We start from the raw sequence: 18743 nt of genomic DNA, 5'->3' as shown, positions 1-18743 counted from the left end.
GAATTTTTACCTATCCATTTCCTTCTCTATTGAGCAGTTCCAGAAAATGAAATTAGTTCTTTGTACAAAAAGATAATTCACATTAATACTGAATAGATGTATAGCAGAGTTTCCTGTTATCTTTATTACGTTTTCAGGTAAACGTTTACCCTATCTGAGTTTATCTAAAGTCGCCCCTAGCATCTAATTGAACTATTCCTTAGAAAGAATTCAGGTTTTACTCTCTATATATATTTAAACCTCTATTAAATGTAGATAAGTAAGTGCGAATAAAGAGATATACGCACCACTATCTTGATTTTTACGTTAAGATTTCGTTAAATAAAATGCTACCACAAACACAAACAAACGGTGGTCAAAAATCATAAGACTGTTTGTCCTTTTTCATTTAGTTTTAGAATCTATAAGATCGTGTGGAAGCATAGCACGCAACCAATGAAAGCAACAGATTTGGTTTAGTTGAGTCTGTACATGAGAGTGGTAATTAAATATGCAACTCCCCTCACATCCCGTAGCACTGGCTTAAGTGGAGCTCCATTACACAGCGCCATTGAATGGACTTCAAAATCCTAAAGGACCAGAAAAATAGAACAAAATTGTCGTGCTAAGTGTAACAATATTGTCAAACAAAAAGTCTATTATGAGTATGATAAAATTGTGAAGCACAGCAAAATTCTTTCTATCTTACATCAATTTCTTTTACTTTATTTGTTACCTTGTTGAATTCACTGAATAAATTCGATTGCATTTTTTTGCGTAATTACTCCTTTGCTGGATCGTCGTCCAGTGTGGTTGTTCGTTATAATTTATAATAAATAAATATCTTTTTCATCCCCGGGTGTTACTATAACGGATGTAATTAATATGTGCCTTTCAATGCTGGTGTTGATTTCACTACGAAAGCCACAACTATGCTGTTATACTTTGCTGACCACTGTTGACCTTATTCGCGATAGTCATTAGCAACGAAGTTGTTGTTTACACCTTAAAAAACATCAATGAGATTTTTCTGTCTAAAACCTAATGTCTGTCATAAACGCTTCCTATGTTTCATAGTGCGTTCCATTAGCGTTCCCTGTAAAAAGTGAGAGGAAAAATAAACAGGTAAAAGATATTTTGCGTCACAGTAATTATCTTTGAAAATCTCACGGAGGATACGTCTGCTGTAAGGTTGTAAAAGAATAATCTCATTGCCCATTATGATATTAATGTCATCGTGCCGGACAGGGAATACAAGAAAGTTGGTCGCTTCTGATTGACCAATCCTCTGAGAGTTTCATCAACAATACTGAATGAACCATTGTATAGATATATAAAGAAACTTGACAATGTGACATCTCTCATAGGAGCAGTACTTAGATCTATACAGCTCGTATATTTGCAGTTGCATGATTGTGATAATCTGAAAATGTATCTAAACGAATCAGAATTTTTCAATACATCTGACGGACCTCCCGCAAAATTGTCTGTGTTGGAAATTAAACGTCTGAACTTCCCAAAATGGGGTCATCAGATTTTTGGCACATTTTTGCTCTTCGTGGGAATATTTGGATTTTTTGAAAACATTATGGTTTTATTTACTTTTTATAAGAGTAAACAACTACGGTCGCCAACGAATATATTTATAATTGGATTAGCCATTAGTGATCTTTCCATGGCAGCTCTAGGAAACCCATTGGCAACGACGTCGGGACTAAACGGATCGTGGTTTGCCGGCAGATTTTTCTGTTACTGGGAAGGCTTTGTAGTGTATACGTTTGGACTCACTGAGATGTACTTGTTAACAGCCATTAGTATGGACAGATATGTAGTCATTGCCAAGCCGTTGAAATCCGCCATGATTACAAAAAGAGTTGCCGTTCTTGGCGTGGTGGCTTGCTTTGCATTTGGAGTGCTTTGGTCTATATTTCCGTTTTTCGGCTGGAGCTCTTACGGTCTAGAGGCTGCAGGAATTTACTGTGGTCTTCTATGGGAGGACAAAAGTTTAAGCACTACATCTTATGTTGTGACAATATCAATCTTTTGTTTCTTCCTGCCCTTTGGTACTATGATATATTGCTACTACCAAATATACATGACGGTGAGTACTCAAATTAAATCAAGTCTGGAAGGTTAACCGATATATCATAGCTGTGTAAGGTTGTTTACCGACGTAGCTTTTTACCAACATACTGGGAAATATTGTTGTAAATATGTAATTTATCCTTGAGTAAGTGTTTGAAAAAATATCTTCAAGTTGATCATTTGCGTTTCTGAATATCTTATGGCAAGAATATATGGTTATGTGTCTTTTTAAATTTTTCAAGTTTCGCTTCAATGGGGGTTATTCAAAAAATGCCACGTTAAAGGGTCAGGATGGTGTAGAACAAATCCCATAAATGTCAGGGCTTTAATCCTTTTATGCACACGTTTTACAGTTTTGTTTTATTACAGATTCGTAATGTAAACAAAAATACGGTATGGGACATGAAAAGCCGTGTGGCCCGGAGAAACCTTAAAATAGAGAGGAAAATGCTTAAAAGTTGCTTCCTAATGTGCGGTTAGTAAAATTGCATAATTTATATTTTTGAAGCAGAATTACTTTATTATTGTTGAAATTGCTTACTTATGCACGTGAGCGTAAGACATAGTTGTTATCACATGTGTGGAAAGTAAAGTTGCTTCCTTATGTTGTTTTCAAAGCCTATTGCAATTAGAGAAACCGTTAGCGAACAGCATGGATCCTGGCCAGACTGCGCGGATGCGCAGGCTGGTCTGGATCCATGCTGGTCGCAAAGCCACTATGTTGGTTTTCTCATGGCGCGGCTCAAATATATTTTTAATGCATTGGAAGTACAGCTCTTTCCCTTTGTATAGTAAGTTATAGTATATTAAGGTACATCCTTATGTTGTAATCCCTACGTGTAGTAAGTAAAGTTGCATATACACGTGGCAGGTACTGGCTTCTCTTCCTGGTGTGGTAAATAAACTGTTGTTTCCTCAAGCGTGCGAGGTATGTGTAAATAAAGTTTCTCCCTTATATGTTAAAGGTACTGCTTTTTTCCTATCTGTAATAAGTGACGTTTCTTCCTTATATGTATGTTGATTGAAAGTGGTAAACAAGGTTCTTACTTGTGTGCTTGGTATGGGTCTTCACTATTTTGTAACATCTTAAATTCATGTTGTGATATCACAAGTTGATTTTGTAATGTCATTCATTCATTAATGGCTATCACAAGTTAATTCTATGATATCATAAGTAATTTTTGGATATCTTAAAATGTATTTAAGGATACCACAAAATGATTTATAGACAACAATAATTCATTTTTTTTATATATTTAAATCAGTTTTACCTTATGATATTCTTAATTCAGCTTAATAATATCTTTCATTCTGTTTTGTGATATCCGTAAATGCTTTTGACATAAAAAAAACAAAAACAAAAAGACACAACAAAAAACAACGAATTCAAGGTATTATTAGATAGAATTAAAGATATTATAAAATAATCCGATTTTGTGATATCATTATTTAAGCAAAAGTACTTTCTTTTCTTATGTGCGGTAATTAAAATCACTTCCTTAAATGTAACAATGAATGCTACTTCCTTGTGGGTTGCTGCCCTGTCCGCGGTAAGTTTATAACTTCTTCATGCGTAGCAAGTAAAATCACTTCCACAGAACAGTTATAGGACAAGGGGTAGCTGGAGAATCAATTTTGATTTGGAACTTTCAGGCTTGTTGTCTTGTCAGCATGATGTCCCATTAAGAATCAGGTAATGTGAATTAATGGCACTGATAAGCTTTGAATCTGTTCTAATGGTGGTTTGAGAATTTTAGAACATGTTCAATGATTGTAAAACTTTAGTCAATGTTAAAGTTTGTGTCTCACAACAAGAATGAATGTGATAACCCAATAGTTGTTCTATTTTGAGAAGTGTTTTATTGAAAATCTTTATTGAAACTGTTTTACATAATGAAATTATGAATAAACATTGCATGTAATCATTTTATACTGTAACTTGTGATAAACTATAATAGATCTATACATTGTAAATGGCAATATTTCATAATACTATAATATGAATGCAACTTTGAATCACAAGACCTAAAGCTTGAAATTTATAATTCAGGGGCGTAGTTAGGCTAAAATGGAATTGTAGGCAACTGTCCAAGGAGGGTATGGCATGCTTCCACATAAATTTGTCATATTATAGATGTAAAATGGTGCTTTTTGGTTTATATCTGGACTTTTATGTTTTTCATTTTCAAAATGAAGTGTAGACCCGGGGGAGCTATTGTACAATTTAGAAAGTACACCAGTGTCAAAGGCGTAGCTGGGCCATAATGGAAATATGAGTCACTGTTCTAAGGGGGATGGGGCGATGTTACCCCTGAAAAAATACATTCTAGATAAGACGTAATATGTTTTGGTGAAGTTCATAATTCAGGGGCGTTGCTAGGCTAAAATGGAAGTGTATGCCACTGTCCTGTGAGTTCTGGGGCATGCTCCCTATTTTTGCAAAATTCATAATTCTGGGGTTTAACTAGGCCAAAATGGAAGTGTAAGCCACTGTCCTATAGGGTTCGGGAAAAATCATAGAGGCAAAGCGGTGCATTTTTTTTGTGTGTGTAACTGGACCTTTAAACTTTTTCATAAAGTGTAGACCCAGGGGAACTACTGTACCTTATAGAAAGTACACCAGTGTCAAGTGCGTAGCAGGGCCAAAATGGAAGTGTCAGCCTCTGTTCTAGGGTGTTTGGTTGGGGAGAGGGGCAGTCATGCTCCCCCGGAAAGTTTTTACATTCTAAATGCAAAATATGGTGCTATCTGACGAAATTCATAATTAATGGGCGTAGCTAGGCCAAAATGGAAGTGTAAGACACTGTCCTAGGAGGGTTTGGGAGCTTGCTCCCTGTAGAATTCTTACACTATAGATACAAAGTGGTGCATTTTTTGGTGTATATCATGACGTTAAATTTTTTCCTAATGAAGTGTTGGTCGGGGGCAACTACTGTACCTCAGAGAAAGTAAACATGTGTCAGTGTAGCATGGCCAAAATGGAAATGTAAGCCATTGTTCTAGGGTTTAGGGGGCATGCTCCCCTGGAAAAATTTTACATTCTTAGTTAATTTCTAAATGTAAAATGGTGCATCTTGGCGCATCTTGTAACCTTTCCGTTGTTTAAATCGTCAATGCTGCAGACTAAAACCCTGGAAAGAGAATGCATGGCCAGTGTATAATAGTGATATAGTTTTGCACTGCCTCTTTTCAAAATTAAATATGCTAATGTACACATATATAGTTCCCCTTTTTTCTATAAAACTGCATGCACATTTAGTGAAAAAATAACATAAGTACTTTAATATTCTATTTATATTTTAACATTATGTACAATATTTAAAGGTCTTTTGAATTACTAATACAGAATATTACTTTTTGTTGACTCTACCTGACAATAATTCATAATACCTATGCTCCGTACCTTTAGACAAGCCTGTAAGGGGTTTTCTAAGGGTAGGAACCTCTGTTTTTTAGAGATTAAGGATTATTTACATTTCAAATTTTGTTGAAAATGAAATAACAAATAAGACTTCATCAGTATTCACCTTAAACTTTAATGGTTTACAGATAACAATATTCACCCTATCTTTCAAAACGTAAATAACCGAGAAACACCAAATAAATCACCAAATAAGTCACGAGGATTAGAACTGGCAGAAAAAATATAAAGATTAAACAAAATAATGTTAAATATGTAGTGAAAACTTATTTTTAATGATAATTAACCCGTATGGTATTTATGTTTCCCATACATTTGGTAGCCGTTACGAGATACAAGGGACGGTTTCACAAACAGTTTCTTTTACTTAATGGCGGTTAATGGATTATTAAACAATCAGTTCCTTGTCTATTATTACTATCTCCTCCTAAATAACAAATACATAGGTGCATATTATTATGCCTATTAGCTCGACTATTCGAAGAATAAGTAGACCTATCCTACTCACCTCAGCGTCGGCGTTGGCGTCGGCGTCACACCTTGGTTAAGTTGTTCAAAACAGTCCCTATTTTGACAAAGTCTTTTGAGATAAAGCTTTGAAACTTTCAACACTTGTTTACCATCACCATGTCCAGATATAGGCACGAGTACATAGCTCCATCAAGGACTTTGGCTGAATTATGTCCCCTTTTTACTTGAAATTCTTGATTAAGTTTTTCGTACCAGTTCATATTTTGTGTAACGTGTTTGACATATGGCTTTGAAACTTTTATCACCTGTTTATCATAGCAACCTCTATCTGTAGACAAGAGTACATAACTCTGACAAATATTTTGGCTGAATTTTGGCCCTTTTTTGACTTGGAAATTGGTTCAGTTTTTGTACAAGTCCATGTTTTGTCAAAATTATTTGACACGTGGCTTTGAAAGTTTGAACACTTATTTAAACATTGAACTTTTGCTTATCATCATGATTTCCATCTGTACGCAAGAGTACATAAATCTGACAACTATTTTGGCTGTATTATGGCCCTTTTTGAACTTGGAAATCGGTTCAGTTTTTCGGACAAGTCAGCGTTTTGTCAAAACTATTTGACACGTGGCTTTGAAAGTTTGAACACTTATTTAATATCATCATGATTTCAATCTGTAGGCAAGAGTACATAACTCTGTCAACTATTTTGGCTGAGTTATGGCATTTTTTGGACTTGGAAATCAGTTTATTTGTTTTATAATAGTCCATATTTTGCCTAAACTGTTTGTCATATGGCTTTGAAACTTTGACCACTTGTTTACCATCATAGTCTACATAATTAGGTAGGCAAGACTTCATAACTAGGACAAGGACTTTAGCCCAGTTTAGCCCTTTTTTGACATTAATCTGTTATCAACAGTTTATAATCAGCATGGAACAGTGTATTAATTTGGAGTTCCTTTGTTATTTAGCTTTTGAAAGAGAAGGTAAAAAATCAGGTGAACGCTGGTATCTGTAAACCATTTAGATCCAAGTTTGAATTGAACACTGGTTAATTCTTATTTGTTATTTTATTTTCAACAAAATCTATGTAAGTAACCCCGAATCTCTAAAAAAAAATGGAGGTCCGTACCCCTAGAAAACCCAAAACAGGATTGTGTTGAGGTCTGGATCCGTAGACTTAGACACTTCCTTTTATGTGTTCTAATGTTAAATCAGTTTATTAACTGTGCACACTTATAACAAAAATGACTTGTTTAAGTAATTACAGTTACATGTTTCCGTTTTTCGTAATTTCAGAGCTTAAAAATGATTGATTTAGTATCTGAGTTACACTTGAATCTATATAAAAAGTTTTAAGCTACAAGTACTTTTCTGTATGACTGTCTACTTCAAATTTTTTAGTTTACATGTTAAATATATTTTAATTCACAAGTTTTTGTTTCATTTTTTTAATGACTTTACTGATGCTTGAACAGAGTTTTTTCAAATTCATGAGCTATGCCATTTTATACTGTATGGTATCACAATGTTGTGGTTTTACATGTCTTATCATTTCACACATTGTCCAGATTTGACCACTGTTGTAATTTATAGCCCCACTGCTGAGTTTAAATGTCCATTTTATTGACTTGGGGGCTAATATTAATTACATGCATCATTTTAGCAATCTAGGAGAAATTCCCTCTCTACCCTTGTCCTAGAATAAGTCAGCTCCTTTAAAATATGTTGACTGAAAGTTGTAAATAGAGTTACATTTTCTTTGTGTATGCTTGGTATAGGGTGCCGTTTTTTATTCACTATTAATTGATATTTTGATATCACAAAATGCGTTTAATGATATCGTAAAGTATAATAAATGTTCAGTCATTAGATACACAATGGTTTAAGGTACCGCAAAATACACTTGAGCCGCACCATGAGAAAACCAACATAGTGCATTTGCGACTAGCATGGATCCAGACCAGCCTGCACGTCCGCGCAGTCTGTTCAGGATGCATGCTTTTCGCTAACGGATAGGCTTTGAAAGCGAACAGCATTGACCTTGACCGGACACAAATGCACTATGTTGGTTTTCTCTTGGTGCGGCTCATTTGATGATATCACAGAATGAATTGTGAGTTTTGTCAGAAATAAGAGTGTTGTTACAAAAACGTTTTTAATAATTCTGTAATTCTTTTGAACATCTGTGAAAGACTTTTTTCATTAAAGTTACAAACTCTAGGACTATGAATTGACTCCATGTACGAGTTATTTTTAAGTTTATCAGGTTGCAAAATTTCTGAAGATACATATATATATTAGCAGCGACACGAAATGAGGACTTTTTTCCTGTATCTATAATTTTCAACGCGGAAAAGGTAAAACTCTGTTTTTTACAAATGTTGTCAATGATCACCATCATTCGTCTTTTTGAGGACATTGGTTTACAAATTATAAGTGGTAGTTTAACATGACGAAATCGATTAATTGTTAATTTAAACTGATAATGTTCTCAGATTTAAGTTCAAGTTCGTTAGCATTAAAAGTCAAAATCAGTAGGCTTAAACGACAGAGATTTCTAATTTTCCTCAACTTTTTGTGTTACAGCTAAGACATACATGGTGTTCCACGGAACGACAAATTATGATCCTAGGTATCACTAAGAAAAGGGGGACATGAAATGATAAAATATTAGAATATGTCCAATGGCAATTACAGCAATCGTTTAAATATGTAAATGGATTTTAAAACAATAACAAAAAAAAAAAAAAAACAAAAACAAAAAAAAACACTGAATAAACGTACTAGTAACCATGATTTTCTAATCAAAAAAGCATTTACACGCAGATACTCACAAAAATAAAACGCTTAAAAGGTTTATAAGTTTAAAACAAAACCAAATATACTGTATATCGATGGAACCTAGATTTTGCGCTTGAGAGAAAATGGACTTCTAGCCGGACAAAAGAAATGATTTCAATATATACATGTAGTTATAGTTTTATATGTATGTTAATTGGACTGGTTTTCAAACTAAATTCTTTTTGCTTTCTCTGCAAAAATGTCTTTATAATTAAGGTAGAAGTCACAATCCCCATGCGAAAACTAAAATCAGATTTAACAATACATCAGCGCTTCGGTGCTCCCGAAAAGCACTAATTTATTTATCCATATGATCATTATTATTTTTTTACAAAAGCAATTCATAACGATCAATCAACTATTGTCAGAAATCGCAGCATAATTGGGGCTGTTACAGTACAGTCCATTATATTCTTGTAAATAGGTACAAAAAGCTGGTGATTAACGTGACGATGCCTATCATTTTACATCTTAAGCATATCCTTATTATCTGTCATTACAAATAATAAGAATTGAAAGAGCTTTTGTGTTTTTCTTCTCAATTTTGTAAGAATGTCTTAATTTCCACCGAGTCAAGTACAAAAGCGCTGGGCAAGCAAGTAAAGAAAAACATTTTTGTTGAGATTTTAGCTAGTTCTGTATGTATATTAACACGCACGTTTAGTGTTTTTCTTTAACTTCCTGTTCTCTATGCAGTTTGCTGCAACTCTGCACGTGTTTCAAATACTACTCGATTGTGTCCAGATGTTTATGTTTATACAACTGAAATTTGAAAACACACATCTATGCATATCATTATATATGAACAACGCTAAGCATAAAACGTTATGTAGGACTAAATTCCTTAATTAAAATGCGTTTTTTTTACTGTTTCGTAAATTCCGTTTGAAATCAATCGTGCACTTTAAAGAACATACGATGCTGCTGGACATACTGCTCTTCAAGTAATTGAGTGAAACTGATATTTTAAAGTATACTTAGTCTTTAATCTTATATGGTGAACTACATAGGTAACAATTATTTTGTTCTTTAGGTGTTTATTGGGTATGTTGGTCTCCGTACGCGGTCATGTCATTTTGGCAATCGTTTGGTGATCCGGACACCATACCACTGGTGCTGACCGAAATTCCCGCCGCTGCCGCCAAATCCCAGGTCGTATGGAACCCAATTATCTATGTGGCGACGAACAAACAGTTCCGCAAGGCGTTCTATGCCAGTCTGCCATGTGTGGAATGGAGAGAAAAGCTTATCAAAAGAGAGGATGTACGAGAACCTTCCTCAAAGGAGTCAGACTTTGATGATAAAACTGCCAAAAATGATGGTTCTCAAACGCAGGTACTGTACTCGTAGCCTAGTATGTTTGGATGTACATGTGACGCTGAACTTGTAAACTATTTGCAAAACACAAGCGCCTGATTGGGTACTTCCAAGTTTCACCTCGAAATTGGCAAGCGAGAAGTTTTTATTCTAAAAATAGCCTAGAGGACTACATAAAGAAGAACCCAAACATGTTAATTTTCAAAAATGTCTTCATTAATTTTGAATTTATTTAAAAAGCAGGATATTTATATAAATATCATAGAAATTAGAAAGATTCAATTGTAACTTTATTTCGCCAGGATTGTGATCTTAGTTGGCACAAAAGCAAAATTCCATAATTTCTAAAGATTTTTCTCTTCGAAATTGTGAATTGGTCTGATGTTTACAGTTGGAAAATACAATTCTGGTTATAAAATTGGCAACAGTTGAGCTTTTTTTAAATATTCAAATGAATCCTACCACCGTCCTCGGAGTCTTTCAGAATGATATATAGTTTACACCAGAGCTTTGTAAAATAAAGCTGAAATTCGCGAACAACGCTGTTACCGATTTAGTTTCTCAAAAAGTAGCTATGAATCTTCGATATGTTTAATGTCATGATAGCAGAGGCCCAACTTAACATTTTGGAATAAAGTTTTTATAATAAAAAACAAATTTAATTTACAGCGGGAAAGTTTATAAAAGGTACTAAAAGGAGTCCTAACAAATGCTTTTTTGCAGGCCAACGCAACGAGTTTGCCAACTGCCGTACCGAAAGCCCCTGGTGTATCACAAACCAAAGATTGTGCCACGACTAGTCACATGGACGAACTTGCAACTGTAAGTTCTGCTGTTCCATCATTCAACATGGGATCATTGAACAAAGTAGCACCAGCACCTGACACAGTCGCTACCTTAACAACCACTCAGATTGTAGCATCGAAAACTGGACCAACTGAGGTAGATTGCTAATGAAGGCAAATCGTTTAGATACAATAAGACATCGTCTGGAAAATGTAGTTTGATTAGATTAATGAGCAAAGTAAATTACAGGACGTTTTTTTAACGTTCAGTTAAGAATAACTAGGCTAAGTGATCATGTGGAGCTATATTACTGTAACTAACGTAATCTATATCCTAGCCTTATTGATTAAAGTGGTGAATAACTTGTTAGCTGAGATTATAATCTAACTTGCTTCTAATAATTTACAATATTAACCTGAATGCATAAGAATGTGTCTGCAAGGCAGTGTAAGTGATGGATAACGAGAACGTTATAGCTTTTGTTGTCATTTTGTGCTATTTTATCTTCTCACGCTGATATTAAATTGTGCGTATCTGTGTCGCGGAGTATTCGTGTTCCCTGTACTGTCGAGAGCAAGAACATTAACTCATGGTGCGACGTCTGCAATGCAACTCATGGTGTATCATTCCTTTTGCCATTCGATGGTATTTCTGAAATGGCTGTGCCCCAAGTCGGAAAACATCCAAATCATTTACTGGCACTCCAAAGTACACAAAGACACATTGGTGTTTTGGATAATGTTACGGTGTTCGTGCGCTTCCAGTAATTGTAGAGGTATAAGTATGAATGTGTTTTGTATGAGTGACATATGAATGCACTGAAACATATTATCAGTATTTTCACCGTTTTTTTGTACAGTGTGAGGTGTAGATTTAATCCCTAGGAAAGGTTTTTGAAAGAGTGTGAAGGGTAAAGTCACAGGGGTTCGGTGTGTTATAAATATCCCCCAACCTGTTCCCCACTTTAAGCTTCAAATTACATAAAAAACAATCGCAGTGATTAGGGAAAAGGGTAGGGAAAGAATTGTTTGCAACAATACTAACCCATGTTGATTAAGTGTAAAAACATATTTGACCATCTATCATATTGATCTATGTATTAATTTATGATTGTTTTAACTTTTTAATTGTTTATAATACTATTCAATAGGCTGAAAATAGAACTAGTTATGAAAGTTTTCATTTGCACTGGCGTAGGAGCAATCTAAGTTGGGCGGGGGAGACGACAAGGACTAGCCAAAAGCTATCCATATTTTTCCAGAAAATTTATAGCTTACTAAAAAGTCGTTCTTACAATTGACAAAAGTTATTGTATATAGTCGACATCTTGATGCTCTCTCAAATAGTATTTTACCTATATTTACGTTTTTTCTGTGAACAATCATTTTTGGGCCAAAAGCTGAACGAAAGAGGGGTCAAAACATATACTGCCCCCTACTACTCTCTAAGCCGGGGGAGGAGGTGGTGGGGTGCTGCTCCTACTACTATGATTTGATAACACGATAAGAAATTATTAAGGTACCTTAATACCTTAATGGTGTGTTTCTACTTCGCTGTTAAGAATTTCCATTACATTTTTAGTTTTTAGAATTTTAAGTTTTTGAAATGTCTTTAATATCTTTGAACAAAGAAAACAAAACTGTTCACTGTGCCTATGACTATGAAGCGATATAGGTCACTGCTTATCTTACCCTCCTTCAGTTTATGAACAAGGATTACATGAGCAGAAATCTCATGAACAGGCTAAATCAAACCGAGTCTGCTATTACTTTGCTTGGTTGCATTCTATGCTTCCAAAGGATCTTCTTGCAGAAATAATTACTTTTCACACCAGTAATCCTTAAAAATGTTGTGTGATGGCTGTAAAACGTCTTTCCATATTTGTTTCGGTGTTGTTATATTCTCTGGCCTTTTGGGATCATGGAGTCCATTAAATACCTGTGTAATAGAGTTTCTCTTAAGCCGATGCTACTGGACATGAGCTAGGAGTGTTGACCTTTCCATTACTTCCCTTGAACAGACTACGTAAAACCAGGTCTGCTATTATTTTGCTTGGTTGCATTCTATGCTTCCAAAGGATCTCCTTACAGATTTAACTACAGCTAGGGATAATCGCCAAAAGATACAATATTTTTCCCTCATTGAGGAAACAGTACCACAGATGTTTGATCATCGGCTTTCAGGGCAATTTTATGCCCTTACATGTGCAACAACAACGAGTTATATGCCCTTAGCATATTTGAAATAGATCTTTTCAAACATCTGGACCAGGACATAGGGTAAAACGCAATTAAGCTTTTGGCTATTAGAGTTACCCCAAGCTTCAAGCCTTAATGGTTACATTATAAGTTGTAGTTTCTTATCTTTAATAAAAAATTTAACACAATTATTTCAAAGGTATCTCCGAGTGAATAGTTAAATACTGTTGTTGATATAAGGCATCGATTTCATATACTGTTGTTATTTGAGCCGTGCCATGGGTAAACCAACATAGTGGTTGTGCGACCAGCATGGATCCAGACCAGCCTGTGCATCCGCGCAGTCTGGTCAGGCTCCATGCAGTTCGCTTTTAAAGCCTATTGGAATTGGAGAAACTGTTAGCGAACAGCATGGATCCTGACCAGACAGCGCGGATGCGCAGGCTGGTCTGGATCCATGCTGGTCGCACACCCACTATGTTGGTTTTCCCATGGCACGGCTCATTTTATATAAAAATGTATACATTGTCAAACTCAGATGTGTTAACATAATTTCAGACCTATGCCATTTTAGTGTTCACAAATTTAGGTTCACATGTGGTTGTACGGTCACATTTTCTGAAGGATAAAATAAATTCTCACAGAAAAATGTGTTGAATCTTTTTTTCCAGTGTCTATTCAACTCGATCAGCAGATTGGACTTAATATTTCTTAGTAAACAGCATCTGTGACCTTTACTTACCAACGTTAAATCTTGTTCACTTAGCAGCACTCGCAGTTTTGTTCAAGGTCGTCAAGAGAGAGGTGTTTAATTGTATTACTCGTTCGGGATTTTTTCTCCCCGTGAGTTTCATAGAATTTTGCTCGTTGGTGTTGAAATGCAGTAGTCCGTAGGATTTGTACATAGAGCAAAGATCGTTAGGATAATTATGTACATAGAGCAAAGATCGTTAGGTTATGTACATAGAGCAAAGATCGTTAATTGTTCCGTCAGAAATACTTCCCGAGTTTCTTAGTTTGTTCCATTTGTTTAGTTTTGTGTCTGTTCAAAAGTAACAAAATTAAGATGCGGTGAGATTGGTCACTGCATATGGCGCCAGACCAGAAAGAAAATGCCTCTGTACATGTTATACCCTACCCCTAGGTATTCTATAAGAACTATGGTCATGAAGGGGAAAATATACTAACCCGTTTCAATCGCGCATTTCATACCTAAAACACGCAGTTCGGTAAATGTGTACTATGGATATCAAACAAGTGGTAATTTATCTTCCATTGTGTAACGGTCACATTTCTTCAATGTTACAAGTGGTAATTTATCTTCCATTGTGTACCGGTCACATTTCTTCAATACATCTTATCTTAGAAAAACAATGCGTAGTTTATAGTTATTTCAACATTACACAAAAAAACTTGCTTAAACTTCCCTGGTGAAGTTCCGTTCTAGATTACAAAACCATTCTGGTTGGCTAATGTGAAAATGTATTTCAATCGTTATTTTACTACACGTGTTCGCCAAAATGTGAAAACGCAGCATAAATGTGCAAAATGAATAAATGAATAAAATAAACAGAACAGATGCAGACCTATGTACGATTTCAAATTGAATATCATACACAAGATGTATTTCATTCATCATTTCGGGTTTTATTGTAAAAATGTGATTTATTTTTAAATCTGGTACATTTTGTTTTGACAATAGATCACATACAAGTCAAGTCAAATAGTTTATTTATGTCTTATATTATTATAAAATGCGTATGCCTTTCTATACAAAAATATAAGAATAACTTGATCTATACATGAGTTTTATACATTTACGTATTCTAGGACCTATTACATGTCTTAAGTAAAGTGATTTAGTCATTGACATAAAACTATTAAAAATTATTATAAATAAGTAAACCTTCGAAAGGTTTCCTTACATAAAAAGAATGTGAAAACTGTTAATTCATCTGTGACTAGATTAAGTTAAAGATGCTTTAAGATATGAAACAGAGAATATTTGTCTAAAGTATTGTTAATAAATATTTTACAGTATGTAAGTTGTGTCAAATCAGATTTGATATACATTTGTAGATTGATTCCATGTCCCTTCATACTACTTTTATAAAATACAACTGACAATGTAAAATATTATTGACATAATTAACAACACAATAAAAATTTTTCTGTGTTTTAAAATTTTATTAAAACAGGCTCTGGCTTTATACTTAACTATATATGTCAGTGAATAATAAACGCATTTTCTTCTCATCAGGTAAATTATCAAACGCATTTGAATTCCTTCTGATATGTTTTTACAATTCCCCTTACAGACAACTATAATGGATAATTTAAGAAAACATGGTTTTCATCTTCAATACAGTTAAAAAAATCAAAACAAATTCGATCATTTACGTCTAAATTTTCATGCTACATCACATCTGGATTTTTCCATAGCACAATAGAAGTGTTAGTGACTCTTTAACATAAAATTCAGTTTCAAGATTAGTCTTTAGAAGTCTGTAAGTTCTTAATTTATTACAACCTTTTCTTCTTAATGAATCGTCCCGTGTAACTGATTGTTTCCATTTTTCATTTTCAATCATTAAATACCTTATTTTCTAACATATCGATAAAAGTTTTAGTAGAACCCTGTAATTTATCTAAATCAACAATTCAAATATTACTAAAAATTTGACAAATGCGAAACATTCTGTTTTTACATCTAACATTTGATAATGATTTTACCATGCTAAAAACTTTTTTATTTAATCTCGAATCCTGCATCTTCGAAACCTACAATACTATCTGGTAACTGCACCCAATTGTTTACCAAATACTGGCTTCCAGCCCATATTCCCAGGTAAAGCTGCATTTGTTGTGTACTTCCTCACTCTCAGAAATCATGACTCTGTTTTGACTGTATTTATACAAGAGTAAGATTTATTACCCAAGATGGGGTAAATAACATACAACATGTAAAACCATTGAATCGATAGTTTTGAAAATGTTGACCAACAGTTTAACATTCAAAGTGCTCTACTAGCTGACATGGCAACATTCTAGTGTTATTTCTACAAAATCTAGAAATTCGTTTAGTAAAACACCAAGGTATCTGTAACTATATAAAATATGCAACGGACATGTTTCCAACTTAAAAGACAATACTCGTTTGTATGCAACTAGGTGTTCTAAAATGAATTATACTTTTATTTGATTTATCATAATTGAAAGTCATACTATTCTTTATACATCAAATATTTAAAGTATCTAGTAGCTTTTGTAAATCTTCTGGAGTTTCAATCAGAATTACAACATCATCTGCAAACAATAGGATACTTATCAACTTGTCATTTATAGCTACTCCAATATCTGTTTCTTTTAAAGCAGTAACTTAGTCATTAATATTACAAATTAAAAAGTATTGGCGACAGTGGCCTTGCTTCTAGCCGAAATTTACTTCATACCAAGGATTTAATCTTACACAGCATTGAACATCTTTCTGCAGTTAGATAACATAATTAAGATTTTTGCTGTTTAGACCAGTTGTCTATAATTTAGCACTGGGGATATTATCATATGCCTTTTTGAGGTCAATGAAGGCTATAAACGCACTTTATTTCTTTAATTTCCTTGCTTCAACAATATTTGTAATTGTATATACATTATCTATTGTACTTCGATTTTTAACAAGACCATTTTGTTCATCATGAAGGCATTTTCTTTGCGACAAAATTTAGTAATACTTTTATTTAAAATATTACAGTAAACTTTATACATCGACGGCGCAAGAGTAATGCCTCTATGACTTAATAATGCCTAATGCATGTTATGAAAGAAATGTCATATTATTAGAATGACACGTATTTTCAGTATGATTCAACACAGGTTAATCAGTGAGAAATTCTCCCTATTGTCCGTTTACTGTTACATCCTTGGGCTCCTCGTGCAACTCGCCAGTAAAGTTTATCTTAGTGTAGTCCTTGGATTGCGGCTGGGAGTGATCAAAATAGGGCCCGTCCTCATTACCACTGATAACCTTGTGAACAGCTTCGATCGCAGACGTTTAAGTTCAATTTCATCCAACGGTGAATGCAGTGATCTCACGAACTTATTGTTATGTTGTCAGTGCGAATTTCACGGACATGCGTAAATCTATTTGCTGTAGAGAAATCAAGCTGGTTTTGGGATTAGGATTGGTAGGCTTTTCGGATTTAAACTTTTTACTATTAGATACCGTGCGACTACAAGAGATTCCAGCTGATGGTAGTCGTCTCTTGCAGGGTTTGATTTTCCCTTATTCGGATACGGTTCAAACACACCAGAGTTTAAAACTGTAAATGTCTTTTCCAACGTACAACTTATCAGAACTAAGTATTGTTGGGGTTATTCTTTAGTTTGCGATATATGGGGTATAACTATCGCCGTCTCTCTTCCGTTTTGGGCGGGTACAGTTTGGTTAATATACTTGCTACCTTTCTTTATATCTAAACTAATACGTGCTTTGCAAAAGATTTCTCTGTCTCTATTGTTTGAAAATTTAGCCAGTTTTCACTATGAATATATGTACGCCCTTTAGAACCTCCAAATCTGAAAACCTCTTCAAATTTTTAATAGGTCAACATTTACTTTTGTTTATTTGTTTACGGTTGTGTCATTTTCCATATATTCAGTTAAAAATTCTCTAAATACCTCAGCGCAGGAATATTGACAGACAAACATCCCTGCCTCAAAGCAAATCACGTGACGATGGTAAAACCATATCATCCTAAAATGGCGACACGCTTGGCAACGCTTGGTGAATCAAATGCTCGCAATAATCTACAGGCAAATTGACCTTTATGTCACAACCTTTAAGAACATAATGAAATTATTCAGTGTATCTATATTTTGCAGTATGCGATTTGTCAAATTCTCTGACTGTACTCAAAATACTGTCCAATAACTTCTGTTTACAGTTTTGGCAGGTGCGCGTTACAACACCAGAAAAAGAAGTAATTTAGTATAACTGCATCATTTCTTAGTTTTGTGCCACAAGCAAGATATGTAATATTTAACTACTGAGATACAAACTTTGTACAACAAAATTAAAAAAAAAAAGAAAAGTGAAACATCACTTTGCTGAAATTCGGCCCAATGTTTTACGTGACTGTACCGATAAGGGGAAGTAATACTATGTTGGAGTTTGATTCTCTCAAAGTATTTTTTTCTGTTATGATTTTCGTCAATACCGAAAAACAACAATTTTTTTTTCATGGAGCTCCACTGCAAATCTTGGATTTTATCGTGTAACTGCTCATTTGATGCTTTTATTTTGCAAATTTATGTCACAGTTATTGAGATGGATCTGAGACAATTCCTTTGAAATGGGGTTCAGTCTATTAACATTACTTTTAATTATTTGAAGAAGGTTGTCTTATTTATGGATTAAAATTTACCAACAGATTATTGTCTGGGAAGTAAGAAGTATCGAACTATTTATTTTTATCTATTTCGACTAATTGTTAATGATGTTCCGTTATGAGGTGCATTCTCGGGACAGATCCTAGACACATTTGTTTGTTGGATGTCCCGTATGCTCGAGGTTTGATTATTTAGATGGATCCTAATGCACGTGTTGTTGTTTGGGAGAACAATTCGCCATCGTTTGATTT

The 18743-nt window shown here is 34.3% G+C and overlaps 1 protein-coding gene across 1 annotated transcript; it reads left to right on the top strand.

Annotated features, from left to right (window-relative positions):
- The first annotated feature begins 1455 nt into the window (after positions 1 to 1455).
- Positions 1456 to 11452, top strand: LOC123564558 (visual pigment-like receptor peropsin). Its single transcript, XM_053537203.1, has 4 exons — positions 1456 to 2080; positions 2434 to 2539; positions 9837 to 10138; positions 10844 to 11452. The coding sequence occupies exons 1-4, from the start codon at positions 1568 to 1570 to the stop codon at positions 11072 to 11074; spliced, it is 1152 nt and encodes a 383-aa protein (XP_053393178.1). The 5' UTR covers positions 1456 to 1567; the 3' UTR covers positions 11075 to 11452.
- The last annotated feature ends 7291 nt before the right edge of the window (positions 11453 to 18743 follow it).

The sequence above is a fragment of the Mercenaria mercenaria genome, chromosome 2, assembly GCF_021730395.1.
Source record: "Mercenaria mercenaria strain notata chromosome 2, MADL_Memer_1, whole genome shotgun sequence".
NCBI classification, from domain to species: Eukaryota; Metazoa; Mollusca; class Bivalvia; order Venerida; family Veneridae; genus Mercenaria; species Mercenaria mercenaria.
The sequence above is the reverse complement of the archived record's forward strand: the minus strand, read 5'-3'. Positions and strand labels throughout refer to the sequence as shown.